The 18,389-nt window shown below is 42.6% G+C and overlaps 1 protein-coding gene across 4 annotated transcripts in view; it reads right to left on the bottom strand.

Annotated features, from left to right (window-relative positions):
* pcdh19 (protocadherin 19) overlaps positions 1-18,389 on the bottom strand; it is a 54,474-nt gene that overhangs the window by 13,574 nt on the left and 22,511 nt on the right. For all 4 annotated transcript variants that reach the window (XM_087171711.1, XM_087171710.1, XM_023398069.2 and 1 more), the window contains exons 3-4: positions 11,606-11,664; positions 9,696-9,868 (exon numbers count right to left, since the gene is read on the bottom strand). In XM_087171711.1, coding sequence (XP_087027837.1) covers positions 9,696-9,868; positions 11,606-11,664 — 232 coding nt within the window. The remainder of the gene's footprint in view (positions 1-9,695; positions 9,869-11,605; positions 11,665-18,389) is intronic.

The raw sequence follows: 18,389 nt of genomic DNA, 5'->3' as shown, positions 1-18,389 counted from the left end.
TATGGTCCACACTGACCTGATTTTACATAATGTGATATGATGATTAGGTTAATGGACAGAAAGATGTGTGGTTGCCTAAAGGAAACATCTTATTAGCAGGACCATACAAGAATGGAGGGCCTTTGTGAATAATGTTTGTAATGTTGGTGAATTTACTTTAATTTGATTATCCGCCACCGCCAGCTAAGCCTCAGTGCAGAAACACCACTGCATCCTGTTCAGCTGTTGACCTTTGTCACACATGAAAAGAGTCAAAAGAGGCATAAATCTGACTACAGAGCATGTACGCCACAGTCGGTCAGATGGACTAGTTGGTAAACTCTGGTGTATTGATCTTCATTCAACTATGATGACCCTGTCAAGTTCAGCAGCAATAAGTGTTTCCTTCATCTGAATGACTCGTGTGCATGTTAATTTATTGAATAAGGAGCACACAGAACACAGAACCCAGAGGTTTAAAAGACTGAGACGCTCTTGAATATGAAGACGTGGTGAAAGACGAAATGCAGGCAAGTGGAGCTAGTGGAGATCGTTGGCCAAGAAAAGGTCAGGGGAAGCTCCCTGGGTCCAAGCAAACCTCAGTGGACCCCCTCCTCTCTGTTACTGTGCCTTCACTCTCTCATCAATAGTTTATAATCTGGGTCACCAGCAGCCACCATGTGCCTGCCACCTCTCAAAATGTTGAATTACAACATAGTGAGCTCATCCCTCCAAGGTCATCTAGGGGACAGCGAGGAACACTGACACTAATTGGTGAATGAAAGATAGTAATGATAGAGGTGGTTTGGATGACTTCTCTTTAACCTCTGTTTAACTTCTGCTGAGTACAAATCCAAAGAGCACATTCTGCCATGCCGTGTTTCACAGTATGTGCAGGGCCTCTGCAAGAGAAATTCTGCATTTCAGCGGCTATAAAATGTGACAGAATAAATCATTCTCACTGAATATACATGAGGAGAGCAGAATATGGAAATATTATAGCAGTATGCCTGAGGTAGTAACCTTTTGTTGCCACAACTGAGGAGGACGACATAACTTTACATATATCTGCTACATATTCCATCTGAGTTATAATGTTGTCAGGAGAAACAAGGTGATGAGAACCAAGATAAAAACCAGGATGGATATGACAAAGGCATTGGGGGGGACGCAGTGAAATGAAAGAAAAAAAAATGTAGGAAATCTCAAATGGATTAAAGAGGATGGAGGTATAGTGTTTTTCCCACAGTGAGGAAGTAATAGGGGTTAAAAAAAGAAATGCACATTGCTGCAGCACAGGAGAGACCCCCCCCTCTCTCTTCCTCCCTCACCCCAGCTGCAGTGATAAATGTCTCTTTGTATTCTGGACAGAAAACTGCAGGCTACAATATACTTGTCAGAAGACAGCTGATTTTCCCCTTAAACAGAGCAGAGTATATTCTTAATCTTTCCTTTCACAGAGGCGTGAGATAAAACAAATGCCTCACGCCAAGACACATAATGCCAAGAAAATCTCTCCCCATTCACTACACGTTTGTGTGGCAAGTATGTACCAATATCCTCCTGTGTATACAATGTCTGTGTTTGCAGCAGGTGTAGCTATAACGTGTGCAACTGCATGCTATTTGTACTTTTCCTAAATTTCACAGCATCTTTAATCCCCGCAGTATAGCCATGGTTCCACTATGAGGGCTCCTAAATGGGACTCAGTGCTACAGGTAATGGAGCTGATTATAGCTATCTGGGCTACGGGCCAGCTGCCAGACTCTGCCCTGCCTGGAGGGAGCACAGGCCGCCTGGTGTCTGATATCCTGGGATCCCTGTAATACAAGCCTTGCTTTGGCAGTCACTCTGCGACTATCCTGCCCACTTCCAGCCACACACTGTGGCTCCTTTGAGTTAGTCTATGTGTATAGTATGTCCTCATCAGGTTGTTTACTCCACATGGCATCAGTCTATAGTCATACCATCTCAGCAACGGCACTGTAGCAAGTCATGCTTTTGTAGAGGAATATTAGGGACTCTCGAGAGGTGCCCTACCTTTTATTTTCTGTCCTAGGGGCAGAGTGGTTCTGGTGGCCATCTTTAATGTTACTGACACAAACTGCATTCCTGACACTTCTGACAACAATGGCTAATCAGTTGGGGACACATTCTGCTGGCACTGCCATAAAAATCTTTCTCTCAGCTGACCTGCAGCTATTAGAGTTGATACAGTAGTCACGCTCCTTCGTCTCAATTAAAACTCTAAGAATTCAGATGTCAGGACTCTGTCTAACATTGCTTTACAATTAATCTGCAACAGGACACACATTTCACAGGAAATATAATTTTGAATTACATTACATTATGGATTATATTTTCTATAAATGTAATGAGGATATGTTGTTAATTTACTATTTGGCATGCAACAAATACGTTCACACTGAACATCAGTAAAATGTTCACAGACGATGTATTTATTAGATGTTGCAGTACAATCTCCTTAGTCTCGTTGTGACTACAGCGTTATTACTCATTTTTATGGTTATGTTTATTCACTCACAGCACTTAGTTAAGGTTATGGAAAGATTAAGAATAATTTGCTTTGGCTCAATGTCCTTTTTGCTGTCACGATACGGTTTCATGCAACAGCCTCTGAACTTGCACTGTTTGTGGGTGGGAAGGATATAAATAAAGAAAAGCATGGCAGAGGAGGCTTTGTTAACCTCTCATTATGTTGAATTTACATCGTGTGTAGATGAAATCACTGTAAATGTAAATTATCTTCAAATTAGAATCCGTGGCACCAAGTCCGCATGAAACTGGAGGACCAAGAACCTTGCACTAAATAAAGATGCAGTAATGGTGAGAATGTCTACACAAGTGAGCACTGAGTAACAGTGGGAGGTGATGTGGGTGAAGCGGGGGCAGGGACATCTGGGGAGAAACTAAAATGACAAGTAATGAGTAAAATAATCAAATTTTAAAAATCGAATTAAAATGAATAATTAATTATTGATAGATTACTTTTTCTTTTCCTGTTTTCTCCCAAACAGGCCAATTAGGTGTGTGATAACAGTGTAACGGGGGCCGCAGTCCCTCCAGCCATTCAGCCCCTCTGTTTTAACCCACAGTCTTATTACTGCTTGTTTTGTATTGCAGTGGAGATGGGGCTGTGCCCACGCTGTGACCTCAAAGAATTAAAAACACAATGGTGCGGTTAGAAAAAAAATGGCTGCTGCCACAGTTCCTCAGACGAGAACTAGAATCAATCGGAGCCACAAAAGGCGATTGGACCGGAGACAACGCTATAGCTCTACTATTTGAATTTCTCCCTATGCATAGTATTTCTCTCTTGTGACCTTGCGCCATCTTTCTCCCTCTCTTGCTTTTCCCCTACTTCTCTGATTAACCTTTAAAGACGCACACTTGTCGGCCGCACACACTCAATATACTGTGTACACCCTTTCAGACAGATTTAAAATTCAGGTACTCTCTCCTTTCTGTTTAATACACACTCGGCCCCCATCAACTTCGGCATATTACCTGTTCTTAATCTCCTTCCCTCTGTCTGGGATCACCCTGATCCCCCTGTTTTCCCATCTGCTGTCAATTGGGGCCCAGCTTGGCGAGATGTTCAACAAACAACTGTGATTCACTTGGTTTCTGCGGAGATTATTAACACACCTAGCATGCCACAGCGTCATGAATAAGCAATGGAGATCCGGAGCCCTATTTTCTCTCTGTCTCTGTGTTTCCTCCCTCTTTCTCTGTCTCTCTCTTTCTCTCTCTCTCTCTCTTGCCCTGAACTGAATGCCAGGATTGTCTAGAAAATGAGCTGTCAGTGGAGGGCCTGCAATGAGATACATCAGGCTCATTGTGAGCCCTAGAAAATAATGAACTATTCCCATTTCTCTCTCTGATATGTTCAATACGCTATCCATGACAAGTGCAGAGAGATAAGCAGTCCCCTCTTGAGCTGATTAAATACACTGGGTATATTCAGGAGAGCTTTGGCAGAATGAGGGTTCAGGGGATGCCATTATAGTATTGTAACATTACGATATGTTTCCAGTCTGGGCTGGAGATGAAGACCTTTTGCCTGTGTTTTTGTTTGTCTCTGTGTTAGTGTGTGTGTGTGTGTGCAGTTGAGAAAGAGAAGCTGGAGGCAATACTTGTAAGAACTTAACAGAGAATCAAAACATGTCAAGTTTGTTTAAGTCCTTCTCCACGTCTCTTAACTTATTCCCTCTTGGAATTAACTAAAGAACTAAAGGGATGGTACTGTGCATCATTCTTAAAGAATCTGTTAGTTTACTTATGGAAGTACTGCAAACAAAAACTACCAAGAGGCCACAGACAGTTTTTTAAAATTGAGAACAGACATAAAAGCGGTGTGGTTTGAGCGGAACCAGACTTGCTTTACACAGTGAAATATATGAAAATCACATCTTCCCTTTGAGTGATAAAGGTCTTTCCTGCTTTAACAGGGGCAAAATCAATAATGGTCAACTCTGTTTTATTATATTAGGTGTAATTTCAATAAGACAGAGCCAGAGACCTCACTGAGTCCCTCAATTTCATTCAGCGATGCACGTACAATAAAAAAGACGAGCCCAGATGGACACAGCTTGAAATGACATTTTATTCCTTTCTTTTTCCTCAAGTCTCTACATCTCTCATTGTTCATTACAGACTTCACTACACCTGCTAGCAAGCATTCTCTGGTGTGTTTGAGCATGCGGTGTGTGTGCACTCTATCTTCCTTAATGCTTGTGTTGCACTGAGCTCTTTGTCACTGTCAGCCATTTTACCTCCACCACGGGTTCCACATTAGATTAGGCAAATCCAAATCAAAATGGATGGTCCCAGTATAGAGTTTATATGTTGATCTAATCATAAAATATCATAACACAACACATGTTGTTGCCAGTTTGAATCACGCGAAGAGTTGTGATGCTTAATTTAATCAAATGCTGTTTGAGAATCAGTCAAATCCTCTGGCACATTCACAGTTATGGTGGAGTGAGAGAAAGAAAAATATCACTCCTACCTGTCAGAGAGATTGTTTCCTCTTTCCCTCTTTTTATTTTCCCTCGCTAAGACTGCTTACTAGACTCTCAGCTCATCTCTCCATCTCTGTCTCCCTCTCACACACACACACACACACACACACACACACACACACACACACCATCACACACACACACACACGCACAGACACTCTCTCCCCCTCTCGTGTTGTCAGCATAGCGCTGTTCCTGTTGCCTTCCTGATTCTGACACCTGTCAGCATTTTCGTTAGTAGATCAGAGAACTGCAAACTAGAAATGTTCCCGTGTTGAATTTAGGGCAAGTTTGCAGGAGAAACATGTGAGGTGCCTTTACTCTTTCTTTAATTCAACAGGGGAAGGGAACTGCTTGACTGGCACAAAGTTGGGAGATGTGGGTTGGAGATGTTTGCAGTCAGTAGATGGAAACAGAAGAGAAAGACAGAAAGACATATGGCGAGAGAGGGAAAGAGAGAGAGAAAAAGGTGCGGGGAGCTGAAATCAATTAGGAACAGTGAAACCCTGCGGATCTGCTGATGGAAGAAGGGAATATGGTGAAATCTGCGGCCCACGGAGGGGGCTTCCATTCCTAGGCTCCAGCTTCAGGCACACACCCATAGGGAGCTAACAGATAGATGAGAGATATTCTCCAGAGGTGGAGGCCAAGGAATATGTCAGAAATAAAAGAGGCCTGTTCCCTGCTCTGTCTAATTGAGCAGTCTCAGATCCCTTTGAGTTTAATAAACCAAGAACAAGGGATTTTTCTTTCTTTCTTTCTTTCTTTTTTCTTTTTTTTTTGTAAGAAAACTCACACATTGACCTGGAAGTAATTCCAAAACCAAGACCACAATCGTCTAAACCCATAAATCGGCCACTGTAAAACAGCATCATGCTCTCCATTTCCCTCCCACAGAGATAACTCGAGCGATTTAACAATACATGAATCTTAATCCTTAAAAACCATGGCTCATCCATATCCACGAGGAATTAAAGTATGAGCTATGACAATCAAAGTCGAAAAAAAAAAAATAGATTTAGCTCTCTTTGTCACCAGCCCCCTCTGAAACTGTTCCCTTGCTTCTCCCTTGACACTAATGGTTCTACAGAGCCAAAGCTAGCATGTCACACATTTCAACCAAATCCCCCCCTAACTTCACAGACATGCCTATAAAGATAAAGAGGAATTCATTTTATATAGCTCTTCTTCTCAGTTTATAGTTACAGTGATATCATCCATTTTTATTCTAAAGGCAGATATGAGGGAGCCATTACATGTTAAAGATAGCCCTTCCTTTATAGATTTTAAGAGATTTAATGTAATTTGTTCTTCAGACACTTCCCAAATCTAATCCACTGGGTGAGAATATTTCAGGTCAGACTTTCAAAAAGAGCGCACACGGCTCTTCAGATTCTTGGCAGGGATTCAACAAAGAGGCATTCGCTCAGATTTAAGTCTAAAATCTATTCACAAGCACTTCGCTGAAAGTTACCTTGGTAGTGGCTGGTGCAGGAATAATGATTAGCGTTGTTGAAACCGCACCACTGAAGAAAAAAAAAGAAGCATAACCATGATGGACAAAAGCCAAATATCAAACTACTCAACTGACACAGAGGGAAAAAATGCCTACTGTGACATGTTGCTGGGTTAGTTAGCAGCTGAAACTCGTCACACAAATGGATTCCCACATGAAAGCCCACAAAATGATGTGGATGCAGGGTGTTTGTGTAAAGGTAACGGCTTGTCTCCTGGGCAAACAACACCTTTATATGGCGCTGGGAATGGTAAACATTTGCACTGTAAAAAGCCTGAGAGTTTAACCCTTCCTCCTTCCCCCTTCTGGCTTTCTTTTGTTCTCAGCACTTATCAACACAAGAAAACAGAACAATAATAACACGCACACACACAGAAAAAAACACAAGGCTTCTATCCTCGGCTTGTGTGTGCTGTTGTCCTTTGGCAATTGCAGTCTCTCAACTTGTTTTCTGCCTTAGCTGGCAGGAGAGGCGCACTACACAACAGAGCTCCTCCCAGAAGACATCTAAGCAGTGGGGTGTTTAGTGAACATGCCTGTTTGTTTTCCGACAATTCTCTCCTTTCACTCACAACCAGCAGATAATGTCCATTTTGTCAATTAAGACAGATGAGCTCAAAGTAAAACCACATCACCACACGACTGGAACCACTGCGGTTCTCATATTATACTAAACTGTTCTATTTCTGCCACAGTACTCAAGTCAGTTTTCACAGAGGAAAATGAAGCAGGGAGATGGGGAGGCTGGTGTTCTCCTGAGGAATCACACACAAAAAAAAATAAAAAAATAAAAACCTGAGTATGTAAAATCCTAATACAACTGCGCCCCATGCTGAATCTGCCCATCTCTGTCGGCCCACCATGTCTTTTAACTATGTAATTACACCGTTGAGATGGTAATAGAGGGACGATTTCATTTGCTCCGTCATTAAATTTCTGCACGTGTAAGGATCTTTGGTCAATTCATTTAATAATTATGAACTCTCATTACTCTCTGGTGTGACCACTGCTGCTGACTGACTTTTAAAACAAAGGGAGGAAAGATTCTTGTGAAGCCATTTTGTTAAGTTGTTAGTGAGGAGAATAGCTGGCCAAAAAGTGAGTGTGTAGCTGGCCGCAATAAAAAAGAAAAAAAAAAGAAAAAAGAAAAAAGAAAGACAAGAAAAGCCAATAACAAACCATCTAATTGTAATTCCAAACAGATACTTTGTTATCATCTATTCGTTCTGGTCAAAACAATGGACAGCACTGTGAAATAGCCTCTTGCCTCTGTTTACCAGCAATGTGGAGCTGCATTACACATTCAGGAGGCATGCATCCATTTTGCTGAAACAGATACAATCATTGGTGGTGTTAATGAAAAAAGAGCTGCCTGAGAGAGCTCTCCCCACTTGTAATATTCTTCATGTACATCATTTCTAATTGTCTCCAATAATGAGATCCCACCACTAGAAGACCTGTCAGCATGCATTTTTTAGAGGCACAGGGATTTTTGCGGGTTGTGAAGTAATTACAGCTGGCAACTAATAGTCAGCAAATTCACTTTTCATTGTTCATTACTGTCTGAAGCCACTGAGGGAACACCCAGTCCAAGTTGATTCTAATGGTCACCATACTCCCTGACCCTATATCTGTCCATGTGTATCTCTCAGCTCAGGCAGAGGCAGGTATATAGGCTATAAACTGCCGGCCATGAGGGCAGATCCATGTATGACCCCATCCTTCATTTCTCCAGTGAACTAAAGTGTAGGTTGTCTAATATTATTCTTCCCCGATCAAACAACACCAACAGCAAAATTGCTCAAAGTGAAGCATCTGGTAAGTTAAACATTGCAGGGCAGAGACAAGGAAGAGCCTACACACGCCTGGTGCTGCTTCTTCAACCACACCCACACACTTCACAGTCCACTGATAAAAATAGATAGATAAATAATTAAAAAAAAAAAAAAAATCACATAATCTTCATTCCTTTATGCTTTTTTATAAAGTAGGGCTCCTTTTCGTTATCTCTTGCTCATTAAAATTTCTCCTCTATATGAGCTGAGGAGGAAGAAAGCAGTGAGAGAGTAGACAGCCTCGCTCGGGCAGTGTTGGTAAAAAGGAACCAAAATTATGTCGATGTTAACTGAGGGAAGAAAAACTAAATTTGGCACGAGTGCCCAAATTGGAGCACAGCACAAATGTAAAGTTCAGATACAGCGAGTGAGATCTGCAAAGTGCTGTCCTCAAGAGTGTGCTTTTAAAATATAATGTGCGGTCTTTCCTTCTCATTGAGAATAAAATTGCTAATGTGAGTCATCCTAAAATGTCTGTGATTTTCACACACACACACACACACACACACACACACACACACACACACACACACACACACACAGACTCTCGTGCTCTGGTGAGCCGTTGCACCTGTGCATGTGGTGTTTCCTTTGAGCTCAGTAAATACCCTCAGGTGCATATAGTAACATCCTGGCCTGCTCCAGACAGCTTCATCCTGCTTCATCCTGCTGTCTCTGCCCTCTCTCTCTCTCTCTCTCTCTCTCTCTCTCTCTCCCTCCCTCTTGCTGACCCACTCTCTTCCTCAGTCTGACTGGCAGTAGTTAAGAGTGAACATGACCCTTACACTGACTTCTGCCAACCAAGTGGATGTCTTTTTAAACGGTGAGTCAGAAATGAAACATCAACATTAATTCCCTGCTAAATGATCCCACTGAATAATGGATGAGGGCACGTGGAGATATGTAGATTCCCACCTTCTACCTTTGTGAGCCTAATTGCTGCCATTCAAGCACATCTGAAGTCAGCCGGGCTTCAAGAGCAGACATGGCTACTATCAGTCAATAATGTTGCCTAAGCCTGTATCAAAGGGTAGCCTTAGCTGTCAGAGATCCCTCACATTAGCTGCTCTAACAGGACATCAAAGACAAAAAACTGTGTTGTTATTCATACTTGCACCTCTGAGGCCTGCAATGGGCATAATGCACCTTAAAAGATGCTCCGGTAGCATAAAAACTGACTCAAGCGCACACGCAAATACACACTGGTCTTATCTCAGAAACTGGCAAAACATACTCCAAATGATGTTGCAATCCTCTAAACACACACGCAGCACACAGGAAACACACACACTCACGTAGAAGCGCAGATTTTCTTACCTTGGTCAGGCAGCTGGCAAACATTGGGGGGGACGGTCATGTTCAGCACGTCATTGACAGCCGTGTCAACATAGTGTCCTCTCTGGACATCATGTTCACTGTCGGTCTGGTCACTCTCCTCGTGGCCGCTGTCCTTCAGACTGTTCCCCTCCAGGTCCTTGAATGTCGATGTGCTACATGGGGGCCAGGAGGGAGGAGAGGGAAATGTTGATTAACTGTCATGTCACCTTCTCTCGCATGCTCTCCTTCGTCCTCTTGTCTCTGACAGTGTGTGAGTAGCTGTCTGTCTTTCCCTCTGTCCCTTTCTTTATATGTCCTTTCTCTGAATTCTTTGCCCTTTTTTACGTGATCCATTTCCATGAATTCCAAACAGATGAATAGTAATTTGTTTTAGGACAAGTCTTTGTTAAACACTACACTTCAGCGTCTGTGTTGGCAGTAACCATGAAATAAGAAGAGGCTTTAAATCTGTTGAGAGCCTTTTTGGATTAAGTGAACATTTTTTACCTTCACAGATAGCACGGCAGCTACGGGGTGTTTCAGACAGGGACATTTTAGATGGATGCACTGACTTCAAGGACATCGCACTGAACAAACAGGAGGCACTCACTCACTACAATCAAACAAATACTGCAGTAATCAGGAATTCCTGGAAGGAAGATGGATGTAGGAAACGCTGGAAGCATACAAACTGAGCATCTGTCTTGTTTGGGGCTCACAGTCAATAAAGAGGGTGGGGTGGGGGGGCACAATCAACAGCTGCACAGTAACAGCGTGATTTCCCTTCATTTGATTTCCATCCCACTGGAACAAATTCTGCTTTACAAACAACACTAAATAGGGGTGAATATATGAACATGTGTTCTTGCGTGAGAAAAAAGAGACTGAGTGTATCCAAGAGGAGGAAAGAGGTTATAGGAGAGTCAAAGAAAAAGAATAGAAAGTAGACTGAACAAAAGTGTGGAAACAAAAAGAAACGTAGAGGAAGTGAAGGACAGTACAAGGTAGCTGCATTCCCCAGCCCAAGCCTCACACACTCCAGCCTTGGAAAGAGAGGACTGCAGTGGAGGTAATGTTGGCTCTCTGATGTTATCACTGTAATTGCACCTGTCCCAGACCATAGGCTCGCTGGCTCCTGAGGGAATTTCTTTGTAGTGTGCTGCAGAGGCCCCACACTTGAATACTCTTTGTTTACATTAATGCAGGGAATCTTTTGGGGGGGAAATTGCCATAATGGGTTTTCAAAAGGCTGGGATGGCCTCAAACAAAAGAAAGCCTGGACTGTTCCATAGCTGCATGTAAAAAGGGAGAATTGCAGTTTCAAAGGAGAGCCTGGTTAGAAAAACCTCTGTGGCTGCGGGGAATTGTATGACCCCCCCATCCCAACCTTCAACCCCACATTCCTGCAACCCTATCTAATATCTTGGTTCAGGTGGACTGAATAACAATGCACAATGAAAACGATTCTTCACTTCTCCACGCAAGGAAAAAAAAAGAACATAATTATTGACTGTTTATGAATCTGTTGTCTTGGGCAACGGTGGAGAAATCTCTTGAATATAATGTAATCATTAAGTACATGAGCCACATGTGTTACTAACGAACCGAATTACAGGAGAGTAATAAGGTTATGTGGAAATATGAAAATCATTGCTTGCACATTCCACCGCTCTGTGAAATCTAATAATCTGAAAGTATGAGTTTGTGGCTCTTTTCAACAAGTGTCTACTAAACGCATTATGGTGTAATGGTATTTACCCCAAAATCGTATCCTCCCATTGCACTTACACTGAATGAAAAACACCCAGGAACACATGCAGCTGCAACAGTAGCTGTGCACTCATTAGATAAAACAATTACAGATAACAATGGTAACGAGGTGCTGCTAACAATTCCTAATCAAGACATACCTTTTAATGAGGTGGGCTCTGCTGTTCACGTAACTGGAGTCAATGGAATAATTCTCCGTCTGTAAGAGAGCGATGCAGGGGGTGGGGGGGGGGGGGCAACAGAGGGAGAGGTACTTTTAATAATGGAAGCAACCAAAATAATGTTACCAGTAATTGGCTTTCAGTAGAAATGTTATTTTACACAAAGGCCCCGGTGAGCAGCCGTGGCTTTTATAGGGCTGTATCCTATTCTCTTTCAAAGCACACACACAGAGAGGCTGACTGGGAGCTGAGAGCTGAGGAGAGTGCTGCAGTGAGCACAGCCTCTCTTCTCCTCTTCACCCTCCTTGCTCTCGATCCCTTGCTCCCTCCCTCCACTGCCGGTCAGCCCACCGTCTTTAAAGTGTAGTCATTAGGGAGAACAGACTATCATGCAGACAGAGGGAGAAGAAAAGTTTCCCTTTTTTCTTCTCTGAACTCTTCACTTTTACCATGTTTGAGAAGACATTAATGTAGAAATATTAAATAAATAACTGCAAGAGAAGTAGATGAAATTAAGAGTGTACCAGGGGAATCTTAACTCCGCAATTGCAGATGAAAAGGCTTTCAGAATATGCATACGATAGATCTCTGACCCACATTAGAGAACACAGTTCAAAGGCATCCTAAATTCATTTTTTTTTCAACATTTATTTAGCAAGGAGAATGTCTGAGTAAGAGCACATGGACAGAGGAGGCAGCGTACACTGAGCAGGTAGCCCCTCCTGCATCTGCCAAGCATCTACTCACACCAGGCAAGATGTCAGAGGGCCAAAGGGTATCAAAGCCTCTCAAAGGACTTTCCCAGTCCTGCGAGAAGGCAGGATACGAACCTTTCGACAGTGTTTGATAAGATGCAGGTGTTTTCTGCAGAAAGAAAGCAGAGCCTTCACTTAAAATTCCACGAGGCAGATATTGTATCCCGATAAAGGCTGTGAGTCAATGGCTGACTTCCGAGGGAAGTCTACAGTACCGATATCAAAGCAATGTTGAAAAAAATTCTCCCCTATGATAAGAAAGGTTAATGTAGGCACAAGAGCACAGTTGCTGATTATCAAGCGGGCTACACATTTGAGACAGGCCTGCTGTTGAAGTAGCAGTGGCCCTGCACAGCTGTCGCACATGGTGACCAAACAGATTCGGATGTAAACTCAGCGTGCCACTGTGCGCACACTATCCTTATTAGATGCTAACGGGATTGAACATCTTGAACTTTTTCAGCTGCGTGGAAGTGAAACCACAATGCCAAGGAGTCTGAGCAGTGAAGACGGGGGTGCAGAGAAAATGTCAAATATTAGTCCAAGTCTTCTTGGATCATTTATAAATAAATACATAAATAAAAGTGATGCTGGCAGATTACAGCTGCCAATGTGCAGCGTTTACCTCTGGCAAATGGCTCCCATGACCTGTTTGCACTCTATGAAAAATGTAAAAGCTTGTTAATCCTATCAAATGCATGTCGTTGTTTGTTTAGATTCGTGGTATTGATGCCATTTTTCAAGGCTTCAAAGACAACATGCTGGGCAGCATTATCATCTGACTGAAGCTGACGCTGTTCTTGTCTCTTTAGTTGCTGTAACCCTTAAGGAGCTTCTGTATATGTCAGAGGTGTAGTTATCTTTCAGCATTCTCCAAAGTGCAGAGGTTTCCCTTCACTCATCACCAGATAAGCTGTTGTTTGCCATCTCACCTCATTTAGTCCTGATTATTTTTGAAGGGAAATTGTATAATGATAAGCAACAATGCGAGGGCAGGCCTCTGATTGGGGTGTGCGAAATTACGATGCAATGTGTTTGCGCTGAAGGTTAGCATCATTCCATCTCCTTTTTCACCATTTACCCCTAATTAAACTTTAACTCATTACTATAGAGAGGATAATTCATAAAAAGGAATTTAATTAACATTTTATTATTAGACCTTAATTTGGAGCACACCATGTTTGTTCTCTTGTATTACCCCTGACTCCTTTTGTTCCCGTTCAGCTTGACTCCATTAAATATCAAAGGTAACGGCAGTAGCAACATACTGCAACTCAGATTAATCATCAATTAATTATTAACATATATTATTTCATTAATTTGATAATTTACGCCCCATTTTAAAAAGGTATATCTGTTTTTTTTTTGTTTTTTTTTATAAAATAATAATATTAATATAATAATATAAGATTTCTAGATCTATAACATGAAGTGTAAACACGTATGTGTTGTGTTCCACCTGTGCTCCACTTTGGTCCCTGTGAACATGAATTAAACTGCCCCATCTTCTACAGTGGCTGCGCATCCAGTGAGAGACTAATGAAAATGCAAGGCATGAGTAACAAGGGGAAAACTTCATTTAAGAGACAAGATAGAAAATTTCTTGTGAATGTCACTCTGGCTGCAGCCTGAAATTGGTTTGGACGGCAGGTTTCTGTGTGAGCGCGGCCTGCAGAGGAAGGCAGCCTGCCCCTGCTTTCAAGCTGTTCCAGTCCTGAAATGGAACTGTACTTTCCATAATGCAATTCTCTCTCTGGATTTTTTACATGGAGCCCTGTGTAATTTGTGGTAGGTACAACAAAAGAAGATCATAATTTTCCACCATTCTGTGTTTTTGCATCACCATCTCTTCCACTCCAGCTCATCTCCAACACAGCAGCGTCTCATTACTCAAAGGATTCAGTGAAGATAACCACATTTCCTCTATTTATCAAATTGTCAGTGGAAATAAACAAAATACCCAACATGTGAGAGCATAACCTTGGGCATTGATGAGTCACTCATGAGTGCCTATTCTGAGGAGGAATCGGATGCATTAGCCCAGGCTTCCTGTAAAGAAATGTAATGTCTGCCCCCACATTTCTGATTGACCTCAAATTGGAGGACATGTCAATATATCTCGCTGGGAGGTCAAGTTTCAGGCAAGATGATGAGGACTGCTTAACTACAGCGAGGACGCCACAAATGGCTACTTAATCAGGTTGGACAATGTGTTGTTGTGATCTGAGCGGCCCCAGTTTGGCGGCCAGAGCCACTCTATCCCCATAATTATTGTTCCGTTTCATCTGGAGGACTGGAGGGAGGAATGTAGTCCCCAGTGCCGCTGGGTGACTGATAGGTAGTGTCAGGATGAGTGGGGAGGGAAGTGGAAAGAGAGTGGTGAGAGAGAGGGTGAAGATGGGTGGAAATGGGTGAGACTTGACCTGCGGGAGGCTTGCGGTCCAGCTGCTGCAGCCCAGTAGCTTTCCCCTTTTCACCCTTTGCTTCTTTCTCTCCAGTAAAACCTGAGGCACAGCGACGATGGGCTCGCTTCTCTGCCACTGAGAGGAAAAGCAATCTCCTCGCCTAGTTGCTGCCGTAAGATTTGATTTGCCTTCCTCCCAGCGTGACAATTGGTTCTGTAGTCTGGATGCAAGTGTATTCATTGTGTGGGGGCATGGGGAGCACCAGGGAGGAGGGGTGGGGGAGTGAAGACACCAGTTGTTACACCAGTAAACACCCGACAAGTTCAGCAGATGTCACACAGATAGGAGAGAAAAAGAGAGAGAAAAATGTCACACAGCTGCCCTACTGTATGCATTATTGAGGCTGACACAGCAGAGTACATTTAAACAAGGAAGTAAGTTAGGAAAATATGGACAGATGCAGCGACATGCACTGATAACATGCTAATTTGAAAAAAGGATGCATAAGATTGACATCATCGGCAATCTGTTTCTTACTCAAGCTTTAATTTGTAGACACTTTTTCTTTTTCTTTTACAGTTACAGTTAAAAAAATAAAGGATTGACATGAAACCAGAATGTGATTTTAAATCACACGATTTAATCTTGCTTAAAAATAAATGCATTACCATGAATCTTTGAAGCAAAGTTAATATTTGATACAAGCTATATCTACTAAATATGAGTTTAATTGCTTAAAAATAGGCTAGAAGGTTTTTAAAGCAGGGTGGAGCTGGTTGCACAAGACAGCGTCCAAAAAAAACTCAGCATCTAAGAGAAGAAAAATCAATTGCACTAGTGAGTGTTTCATGTCTGTCATGGATGCAACTCTTTAATGTCATCAATTTAGCTGACAGAAAACATCCATCCATGCTTGTTGTGGACACAAAATGCTCTTACTGCCACACTAAAATGCACAGTTTAAACGTACAGAACAACAGACTAGACAGAATCAATTAAAACTGTCAGATCGAATTGTGCTGCTTCATTCTGTGTTTGAGCAGTCTGAGGTTGTGCCTCAGTCTTGGTTTATTGTTGCTACAGCTTGCTCATGGACTCCCCTTGGTCCCAGAAGGAAATGTTACACATAATGTGCCTTGTTATTGATATCCCGTTGCTAAAGGAAGGGATGAGAAGAAAGGGATCCAGAGGGCTTACAGGGCAAGCTGGCTGCAATTAGAAAATAAAAAAAGGCTTCATTATGCAGCTAGGTTTGGCTGTGATGGAGGAGTAGTAATGGGTGAAAAAGTTACCGGATGAAGGATGGAGCAGTACCTGAAACTGGCTGTTTATACATGCATGCATTCCCCACCCCACCCCCATGTGATTTTGCAGTGAGGATCCAGAGGAGTGTGTGAGTGTGTGGATGTCTGCCGGTGACTTTCTCATCCTATACACTGTGCCTATGAAAAGAAATGCTCCACTCTGAGCCTCTTGCACATTCACATTCTTGCACACACAGTCTCTCTCTTTCTGCTTCGGTACAAAGGCACTGCTCCAACAATCCCTGACTTGCAGGGCTGTGCTGGCACCCGACCACTGTGCCTCTGCGTCGACACCCAGCAGCACCTCTAGGCAGCTTGCTTTCAGTCTGTACGACACCCATGACGAAGACATAGACCACCAAAGCACCTGCTCAGACTGGGTTTATATTTTGTTTACCACGTGAAGAAAAAAAAACATTCCTCAGCCCCTGAGCTGCCATAACCCTCCACCTACACCCCCCCTCTGCCCTCAAACCCGACGACCACCATCACCAGCATCTTCCCGATTATAGAATTTCCCATAGATCCTCTGCCATCTGCTAGATTATAGATTTCCCTTTTCCTTTTGAGAGGGCAAGGCCCCTAAGGGAGGATCAGTGGTAAAAAGGGTGAAAGAGTGCCTGAGGCACAGCCATGGTTGTGGATGAGATTACATTTTCTATTTCTGTCTGCTAAAGGGGGCCTGCCGTGATGAATACAGAGAGTTGTTACCATTTAATATCAACTGGCTCCCCTGAAAACTCAAATTATACACAATCAATTGTGACAGAAGGGTACATGTGTGACAAATAACCTGCCACATTCTCTGCATCATTTCACTTCATCACCCATCAATTCAACCCAAACCCAGAAGCACATTTGAGAATCAATCATGTTATGAAAGTGAGTGATTCTGTGGAGAGAAGGTTTTTAAAAGCTTCCTTGCATCGCTCTACTTCGTACATTTCTGCAGTCTTTGTAGCTGGACAAAAAAATAAATAAACTGGGTGAATTAAGTGCTATTATGAGGTCACTTGTGTCCTTGTGCTGAGTATTGTTTCAGCAAACTCACAGGCTCTCTGAAAGACAATGACACAGATACGTAAACACAGCGCCTCTTCCTGCTTGCATTTCCTCCTCCTTTTTCTTGTCTTCCCGTGTGAAATCGAACAAATATTTGCCCATTCTAACCAAAACAATCACTCCCTGCTCTCTTCAAGTGTGGAAAAGGTCCAGAGTACCAAGTCTATTGCTTGCTCCACCTGTATATCACCCCCACATAGGAAACTGCAGATCATGTGGCTGTCTTGTATTCTTAAGCAGAGACAATAGTCCAGACCAGTCTCCATGTCACTCAGGCCTACAGGCTCCACAGAAGTCCAGTTAGTAGATATGTGATTAATTATACATACATTGATAGAAACAACATTCATTATTCATGAGCTTCTCAATGTCAAAGCTATTTCCCTCCCTTTCAGCATGATGAAAAGATTTTAAATAATAGGCCCCCTCTGCAGACGCCTGCATTCCAGCGGAGTCTGCTGACGCTAAAGAGGCTTAAGTCAGAGCTGTTGTCTTACCAGGGAATCGCTGCTCAGGCCCGACATGTTTCAAACTGTTGGTGACTGTGGCTTCCTGGGTCGGTGTTTTTGTTTTGTCTTAAGAGAAACGGCTGGTGCATTTAATCCTTTCAGATGGAGGTATAGTGTCCACTTGGAATGAATAGATTCTACTGCGTCACCAGGCACACACGGCTGGATAGGGTTTCATTTAACACCTGTTCGGTGCTCAGGTCTGCATGTGTTTTTTTTCAGACTTATTCTATCTGCAAGTCAGAAAGAAAACCTGAGTATCTCTATGAGATTACGATTCATGGTTTTACATAGTAAAAAGGAGGGAGGGAGGAAAAAGACTTGATTATGTACGCTGTTTCCTAAAAGAAATCGGCTTACTTTTCTTAAAGCCTGTGGAGCCCAATCAAACTCAAATAGCAGGAACTTCCCCTTTAGGCAAGTCTTGAGGGATTTTCTTTAATTTGGATGTCAGACCAAAAAGTTTTCACACTTCTCTCATCCCCAAATCTGTTAATGTGTGTATAGCGCCACATGAGAGCGGTAGATGGGGATTTTTTTTTTTTTTATCAAAGACTCGGGAAATGTTGAGGGTAACATCTAATCCAGGTAGGCTTCTGGGAATAAGTTTTACAAACATATGTTTATAGCAGTCATTTCATTTTTCTGAGTGAATTACTAGATAGCATTTTCCCTCTTGCTTGTGCCCTATATCAGCCAGTGTTGAGGGAGAAGGGGGGTGGGGGTGG

This window comes from Seriola lalandi, unplaced genomic scaffold (assembly GCF_002814215.2).
Source record: "Seriola lalandi dorsalis isolate HSWRI2012SDOR001 ecotype SW California unplaced genomic scaffold, Sedor1 jcf7180002054972, whole genome shotgun sequence".
In the NCBI taxonomy this organism is placed as follows: Eukaryota; Metazoa; Chordata; class Actinopteri; order Carangiformes; family Carangidae; genus Seriola; species Seriola lalandi.
The sequence above is the reverse complement of the archived record's forward strand: the minus strand, read 5'-3'. Positions and strand labels throughout refer to the sequence as shown.